Source organism: Hyperolius riggenbachi, chromosome 6 (genome assembly GCF_040937935.1).
Source record: "Hyperolius riggenbachi isolate aHypRig1 chromosome 6, aHypRig1.pri, whole genome shotgun sequence".
NCBI classification, from domain to species: domain Eukaryota; kingdom Metazoa; phylum Chordata; class Amphibia; order Anura; family Hyperoliidae; genus Hyperolius; species Hyperolius riggenbachi.
The window spans coordinates 243519136-243527986 of NC_090651.1; the positions used below are offsets into that span (position 1 = coordinate 243519136).

Below are 8851 nucleotides of genomic sequence, written 5' to 3' on the forward strand. Positions count from 1 at the left end.
ACCACTGCAGCCATTGCCTGGCATTGTGAATTATGGCCCTAGGCAGGGGTGTAACTACAGGAGAAGTGCCCCTGCGACAGAGCAGAGCTGTAAAGGGGCCCCAACTATTATTTACCTTCTCTAATATACGGGTCCATCCTTCAGAACAGGTGTTTTTGATGATGACGTCTTCACTTGTTTTATGAGCCCTGCAAGGTGGCCCACTGGCTGTGAGGGTCATCAGGGTCATGTAAGGGAAAGGCTGTGAGCATTATGGGGCCCAATCAAGGTTTTGCTGGGAAGTCACCATGATTTATAGTAAGTAACGCCACTGGTCCTAGGCTTGAGTTCAGCTGCTTGAACATAGAAACTCAGATCATGAAGCTCTCAGTGCTCAGCATGAAACTTAATAGTGAATCTGGCAACGGAAGACATGCAATATGTGAAATTGTAAGGGCTAACAGTTTGTGGTTGTTGTACCAATACACAATAACAGTACTATTGGATGACTTGGGAAAATCTAGCAAAGCATAAATATGACAATTATTGTTTGCAAAAGTTGCATGCTAACATTGTCATGTTATGTATGTATGTAAATGACAGAGGTCTTACAGTGGAAGTATAGATAAAAATTCCCCTGCTCTGTACAAAATTAGCAACACCATAATCACCTGTTAAAGGGATACTGTAGGGGGGTCGGGAGAAAATGAGCTGAACTTACCCGGGGCTTCTAATGGTCCCCCGCAGACATCCTATGTTGGCGCAGCCACTCACCGATGCTCCGGCCCCGCCTCCAGTTCACTTCTGGAATTTCTGACTTTAAAGTCAGAAAACCACTGCGCCTGCGTTGCCGTGTCCTCGCTCCCGCCGATGTCACCAGGAGTGTATAGCAGAAGCCCAGTATGGTCTGTGTCTGCGCAGTATGCTCCTGGTGCCATCAGCGGGATTGAGGACACGGCAACGCAGGCGGAGTGTTTTTCTGACTTTAAAGTCAGAAATTCCAGAAGTGAACCGGAGGCGGGGCCGAAGCATCGGGGAGTGGCTGCGCCAACACAGGATGTCTGCGGAGGACCATTAGAAGCCCCGGGTAAGTTCAGCTCATTTTCCCCCGACCCCCCCCCCCCTACAGTATCCCTTTAAGGTAAACAGTTATTTTGCAAAGTTGCTGAAAGGGTTAATAGACTGTTTTCATGGAAATTGGATTCCTTGGAAATACTGGATCCAGGGGCATAACTACAACCTACACGGCCCCCCCAGCAGCCCCCCAGCCAGGGCTGGTGCTACCATTGAGGCAAAGGGGGCAATTGCCCAGGTCTCCCCCTGACTGCTTCCCAGGGCCCCTGCATTGTGTTTGGCCTGTGTGTGCCTCCCTACCCAGGATGTTTCTGTCAGGAACATGCCGCACCTCCCTCTGCAGTGACAGAGGCATTGACAGCAGCTCAGCTGGAGATCAGGAAGAAGCTGGGGCAGGCCATCGATCTGGACAGCTATATGAGTTTTGGGGCAGGGGTGGACTCTGGGCTGGGGAGGCTGCTGGGTGTGCTGGGAAGGGAGGAGAGCAGAGCTGGGCTGGGCTCGGTGTGTGACCCTGGCCGGTTGGCAGAGCCATTGTAAAGGCTCGGTGGAGCACTCATGGACACGGCTAACAGTGGCAGCAGGCTCCATATCAACCGCTGTGGTTTAGAGACATGGCTGAATAAAAGAAAGGGCCCTAGGGGCTGAATTTGCATGGGGGGGTAGAGGGGCCCCAGGTTAACTTTGCAGAGCTAAATGCAGCGTCATACATTATCTACTTTTGGCGGCGAGACAGGTCTTCTTTGCTTCCCTCTTTAGTGTAGCTCCATGCTGTACAGCCAATCACCATGCAGCTCCCGCCATGTGACGGGCAACAAGAGAGGTGCTCATGCTGACATAGCTCCTAATACAGGCACTGTATTGTCCTGAGGAAGTGGGCCAGCACCCGTGAAACGCGTTGTCCCTTTTAGTGTTTAAACTAATAAATAATAATATTTATAATATATTTATTATAAATACCTTCAAGAGAGGTAAGATTTATACTGCCTCTCATATGCACAGCTGTTCATCAGAAACATATATATCTGGTGCCTCCACTAGTGTTACCACGTGATTGGCTGCCAGGTGCATGGCTACACAAAACAATAGTGAGGAGGACCTGTCCTGCCACTGGAAGCAGGTAATATATAACGCCCTTCTGCTAGCCTGTCCAAGTGAAGTTATACTGCTGATATTAGCAGGCAAGCTTTCGATAGTAAATTATTTTCATTTTCATTCTCTGTCCTTAGGCACCACCTCTTGTGTTTTTTTTAGTAAAACTTACCAACATCTTGCCAGATGTCTTTTTTTCATGCTATATATATAGCAATTTTTTTGCAGCACTTTACATAGACGAATAATGACATTCTTCAAATCATAACACTGACTGTCCTTTAGCAGAGCTCAAAATTTTTTTCAAAAAAACAGTTTTGTGAGAAATTCAAGATAGGCTACCAGTTGTTTTTTGGAGAGCATACCTATGTAAACCATGTAAAGACAGAGAGAATATGCATACTCCATTCAGTTAGTGTACTGGGCAGAATTCTGAACCTGGGACTTAAGTGCTACAAGGAGAGGGTGCCAATAACAGCTGCCTTATATAGCTTTGTATAGCTGTGTATTATTAATTATTAATATAAAATTACCTTGTTCATTGTTACAGAAATGGGTCCTCCCAGTGTTATCTTCTCTTTACGGATACAACACCACTAGTAGCAGGTAAGAACTGATGTCATCTGCCCTTTGCCACTAACCAGCTCCCTAATTCCCTGAGGGACCATCAGGTTTCTGATGTGTCATTTAAGCTGCTTGATGACATCATTATCTCTTAACATTTCATTTTCCAGTATGTCCCAAACCAGTCATCTATTTATATAAACAGGTCATGTTTTCCAGATGTCTTCATGCAAATACCGGAGAAATAATTCTCACATTGGTTGCATCTTGTGATTTATGAACACTTCATGGAAAACATGACACATTGGTGGTTCTTGAGGGCTGGTGATAATGGCTTGGAGCTTAGGTCTTCCAGAACGATCCTTCATGGTCATTTTGAGTGCGTTTGCAAAGTGTATACAGGTGTCCCCAATGCCCACAGACCACTCATTTGTGATTGAGCATGTTAGATAACTATTCCTAAATTACTACTGTGGTTTCTTATCACAGGCGCCAGCAGCTTGCTCCCAATCACCCTTCCCCCTCCTCTGTCCATAGAATAATAGATCACTGACCAGCATGTTTGTATGGAAGAAGACCACTCAGAACTATCAAGAATGGTTGTTTCAGACATCCATTACTGCACCTTTTTGGACTTTTGGGAAATGATAAAACAAATATTGCTCTCCTCCATCAGTTGTATTATAGTCATTATATAGGAAGATGTTTCACAAATCTGTCACAAATTCCATGTTTGTGGGGCAGCTCACACAGCTAATACACAAATTATCCAGCCAGGGCACATGAGATTACCTAGTCTTTTGTGTTCATTTTTGCTCTTATGGGTAGAAATAGGATTATTCAACTAGTGATGCTGCGATCATTTCAACATCAGCAATGCAGTAGATAGCCACGTGCCGCCTTATATTAGTGATACCATTTTACTACAACTTCTCTGTATAGCTACTGTAATGCTGGGTACACACAATACGTTTTTCCGCTCAATTTTCCATCCAATTCTTTTCCGCTTGATTCTTCACTCAATTCTGCGCTGGATTCTCTTATCTTCCCCTCGTTTTTTTTTTCATTCACTTTTATGAGAAATCGACCCCAAAAAACGGTCGGAAGGAATATCGGACATGTCGGAAATTATCTATCGAACCCATCTATCTAACGGAAAAAATGTATGGTGTATTCCCAGCATTATACTCTTGTCAGTCGGAAAGGTTCCATGGACCACTGATGGACCACAATAACCCCTATCAATAATGATGTGTTATTGCCATTCCTCCCTTCACCAATGGCTCTGCATCCATCTCCCCACTGATGTATAATATTGCAGTTATGAAACAAGGCTAGAAAAATATACTGTAGGTCTTAGACTCTGGAATACTTGTACAAAAATAAAGTTGATTTTATTCAATATTTAAATTTTATTTTAATTGACTATATAGGCGTTTCCTCTTCTTCCTTATTAATATTATAATGACTAATGTCTTTTGTCTCATTGCAGGAGCGATGTCTCAAAAATTAATGTCTACTTTCAGGAGCTGAATTTTCAAGGTTTTGAAGAAGCACCTGCAATTAATGTAAGTGGAGAAAACATAGCTGTGTGGGAAAATGGAACTGTTTTATTGATTTTCAGTATTGCCTGATATTCATGAGAATTTGTGCCAGTTTAAGTGGAACAATAGTCAGTATATCCCTTCTGCTCCAGCAGATTAGCCACACCATGAGAACGGCTACACACAAATATTTGCTACTTACTGAAAAAGTTAATAGACTGTGTTTAATGCAAGTAGTATAACTGTATGGAGTAGGGAAATATGTTTTTACTGAATGCTAGTGTTGGTGTTCAAATTCAGGATATTGAATTCAGAAACCTGTGTTATTGCAAACACCACACTTCAGCACCCGAGTGGACAGGGTCAAGGGGAGTTCACTGACTTCATTGCTCGCTTTACATGGCTCAGATGCTTCCTCCTTCCAGCTTGGACCCTGTCCACTAGTTTGAGTGCTGAAGTGTAGTGTTCAGGATAATCTTCGTCCACAGACCGTAGAAGTTTCAAATTGTTGTGTATAAATTATGGTTTATCAGAGAGTGTGCACCCAAGAGCCCATTAATTTTCCTATCTCACTTACTGTAGTTACCTAACTTACTGAGACATGTCCTGATTTACTAGGGCATCCCCATGCACTACCAGTGGGATGACAACAGTTTATTTATTACCTTTTCAGCTATCCCTATTACTGTGTCAGTACAACAGGTGAGGGAAGCAAACCTTTATCAACAAGCAGCAGATTCATTTTTTTTTTTTTTTATTTAGTCCAGGTGTGCTGACACATTTGTAACATCACCACTGGATATGCTTTGAGATGCCTTAGTAAATAAGATTCATGATATGTGTTAGAGCCAGGGACAGATGGTTATTACTCATAACACTGAGATTGTACAACTTACAATGCTGAGGTTGGGATGTTGTTATTAAATGTTTGCTCTTTATAATAATAATAGATTAAACCACTTCAGGACCACAGACTTTACCCCCCCCCCCCCCCCCCCAAGACCAGGCCATGTTTTGTGAAATAGGCTACTGCAGCTTTAATGCCAAGCTGCAGGGCCGCACGACACAGCACACAAGTGATTCCCCTCCCCCTTTTCTCCCCACCAACAGAGTTCTCTGTTGGTGGGGTCTGATCACCCCCCAGATGTTTGTTTATTTTATAATAAATCTTTATGTGCTTTATTTTTTATTACATTTGTGTATTTATTTTTTTTAATCCTCTCCCTCCCTCCCTCACTCCCCGCACCAGCCAATCCCCGTGATCAAGGGTCATAGGCTTCAGCCTATGACAGACAATCACCCCTGAGCACACAGAGGGGACAGCCGTGTCACACAGCTGTCCCCAGTACAGGGCTTCTGTAGATCGCAGCACTGTACAGGTTAATTAGATGGCGGTTTTGCCGTCTAACAGTCTCTGAGCGGCGATCGCCTACTAAGCAGGAGATGGGCAAGCAACCTGCGCACGATCTCCTGCATACTGCAGCCCCAGGACTTTACACCGATCGGCGTTAGGCGGTCCTGGGGCTGCCGCCGTGGCCACGCCCATCGGAGTGATGTGGTTGTGTAGTAGTTAAGGAGGATCTGTAGTTAATATGACATAATAAACAAAATTGCTTATTGTTTACAATTTAATTTATAGATTGTTTAGTCCGTTTGCTCATTGTAAAATCCTTCCTCTCCCTGATTTACATTCTGAAACTTTCTCACTGGTGGTGACATCATTAGTCCAGCCAGGTGATCTGTGCACAATGTTAATTTCTGAGAGTTCTATGCACAGGGGGAGATATTGCTTGTTTGGCAGTTTGAAAAAGACGTTATTTCCCACAATGCAATAAAGTTCACAGACAGTACACTGTCAGGTCATTGGTCATGAAGCCACATTGTGGGAGGGATTTCACCACTATATTAGCCATACAGACGCATAGATGACCTATGCGAGAAAAGGTAAAAGATTTCTTGTGGGAAAGGGGGAATCCGCTACTGATTAGGAAGAAGTTCAATCCTGGATTAAAGTTCGTTTTTAATTTTAACAATGGATGGAGACAAACTCAGTAGCACATTAATGGTACAAAAATGTGTTGCGATGTAAGACACTAACTAAATTACATTTTTTTTTTTCTATACAGATTCATGATTTGCTCTCTACTATGGGAAACCAGTGGGCTTTTTGGTTTGGTTCCTCTGTGCTATCAGTGGCAGAGATCGCTGAGCTGGTCTTTGATGTTTTTGCAATGTTGATTATCATCAATTTTGCCAGATATATAAACAAGAAGGCACCCAACCATGACGAGGGTCCATATGTCATTGGAGTGAATGGCATATCAGATCATCATGAACAAACTATAGCCAACAATGAAGAAAGTCCAAATGCCACCACAAAGGATGAGAGGTCAGATCAATATGAAAGAACATTACCCAACTACAATGATGGTCCATATGTTTCCAGACCGGAAGGGATGCCAGTTTTTTATGAAAAAACCTTACCCAGCTCATTAGTATATGTCACTCACCTACCCAGCTACACAGAAGACAGTTCTGAGTCAGCACCTACACAGATATGAAGACCAGCAGCAAGCATATTATATTTATTTTGTACTATAACAATAATGTTCTCAATAACGGAAAGAGACACTGGGTTAAAGACATTCTAATTCAGATCTTTACAAAGTCAAAAGGTGTAAGACCTGATTTACTAACCAAAAGACAATAGATGTTATACACGGTTTCTTGCAGTAGCTTACAAAATGTAACAGGCTTATTTTCTCATCATTCTTGCATTTCAGATTAGCTAGAGCTGAAGCACGTTGATTTTGGTAACAAAACTAATTTCAGTACAGTACAAACCATGTATTGAACTTTGAGGTGGGGCAGCTGAGATCTTACCTGTGGTCCGACTAATCTGAATCCACTTTTCCCCGTTAATTCAATTGCATGCTTATTTGCCTTCTGATCACAAAGAACTTGAAATTAGACCCTTTGCTGCATGCCTATGTAAGCCCCAGGCTAATGTAATAATGCAATGTGGTTAGCAATGTTGATGTGCAATGTGCAGTAACACAGAGAATCCATCGGTTGTGTGGTTTCTGCCACATGACCATATAAAATTGAATTTAGGCAAAGAGCTAGTGAATGACTGTTTTCGGCACAGATCAAGTGACCAATTGGTTGGCTTTGGTCATGTTTCCAAGTGCGTGCCTTTTTCCTGAAGAACATTTTGTTAAAAAAACTAAAACTAACTTTGCAGCAATGTTTTCTCAGGTTTTTGTGTGAGCAAAATTTTGTATTCATTAATTTAAGAGTACAAAGTTTTCTGGTTGCGTTTGGGTACCATATACGTAGAGCTGATCTATTTATTGGATCCGTCTATTGTAGTGAAGGAAAATAATGTTAGATTGGCCAATCCACTGCTAATGAACAAATCCACTCAATGAACTGATAAGATGCTGTTTGTACTCATTGCTAGTTCCCTAAATTCCTTCCATTCAGGGCTGGATTTACCAAATGGTGCAATATGAACATGCCTAGAGGTAGCTGGCCCCATAAGAGGCAGCTGAATATGGCCAGCCCTGCCCCTTTCCCCTTCCATTGCCAGCTGTTGCCTGCCTGCTCTCTTGCCGTCCAGTTTAGAGTTCTTATGGAGGAAGTGCACTGTGTTGAGCACTATTACTTGCATACGTGGCTAAACATACACTGCCATTTTTCTGTGTTTATCAGCATAAAGAGGATATGAGCCATTGTGTGAGCATAAGTAATCCTGTAAACCTGGCTTGGCTTTATTCAAAATTACCTGCTAATAAGCTTGCAACCCTCTTTTGGTTCATAGCACACCACAGGGAGGATTACTGAAAGGAACGTTGATTGGCTTTTGTGTTATTGCAGTCATTTGCATGCGGTAACAGCAAGATCGTTTTTTTTTATAAATCCAGGACAGACTGAATGTATTCAAAATGTCTCAGCAGCCCTCACCCCTGTGCCACATGATCCAGGCAAAGGCTACCAACATTTCTCATCTAAAGGTGCCCATCAATGGTACCATTTTTAGCAGACCATCATATTTTCAATAAGATTATTCATATTCAAAAAAACAGATCATATTTAATAAAGGACAACTGAAGTGAGAGGGATACGGAGGCTGCCATATTTATTTAATGTTAAACAATGCATATAGCCTAGCTGCCCTGCTAATCCTTTGCCTCTAATTTTAGCTATAGACCAGAACAAGCATGCAGATCAGATGTTTGACTCAAGTTTGACTGGATTTGCCACATGTTTGTTGCGGGTAGGTGATTCAGACAGTGCTGATGCATGAAAGATCAGCAGGACAGCCAGGTAACTGGTGTTGTTTAAAAGGAAATAAATATGGCAGCCTCTGTATCCCTCTGACTTCAGTTGTCCTTTAATCGATCCACACCACTAAAGGATGCAACCTGTGATCATATTTAAACCAGTAAGGCCCGGTTCACATTGGCACTAAAAATGGTTCATTTAGTTCCCAGACCGGATCCTAACGGAGGTGAATGGATCCTATATTAATCAAAGGATCCGTACACATTATTCCTTTAGAACTGGTCTGTTCTGCACTTTCCACAGAACAGACA

General features: G+C 42.5%; 1 protein-coding gene across 1 annotated transcript in view; it reads left to right on the forward strand.

Moving 5' to 3' along the window:
• The window catches only part of SCNN1D (sodium channel epithelial 1 subunit delta), a 31709-nt gene extending 23371 nt beyond the window's left edge, over positions 1–8338 (forward strand). Inside the window, exons 10-12 of the mRNA XM_068242768.1 lie at positions 2696–2751; positions 4202–4277; positions 6380–8338. Of these exons, the coding sequence (XP_068098869.1) occupies positions 2696–2751; positions 4202–4277; positions 6380–6814 (567 nt within the window). The 3' untranslated portion in view covers positions 6815–8338. The remainder of the gene's footprint in view (positions 1–2695; positions 2752–4201; positions 4278–6379) is intronic.
• The last annotated feature ends 513 nt before the right edge of the window (positions 8339–8851 follow it).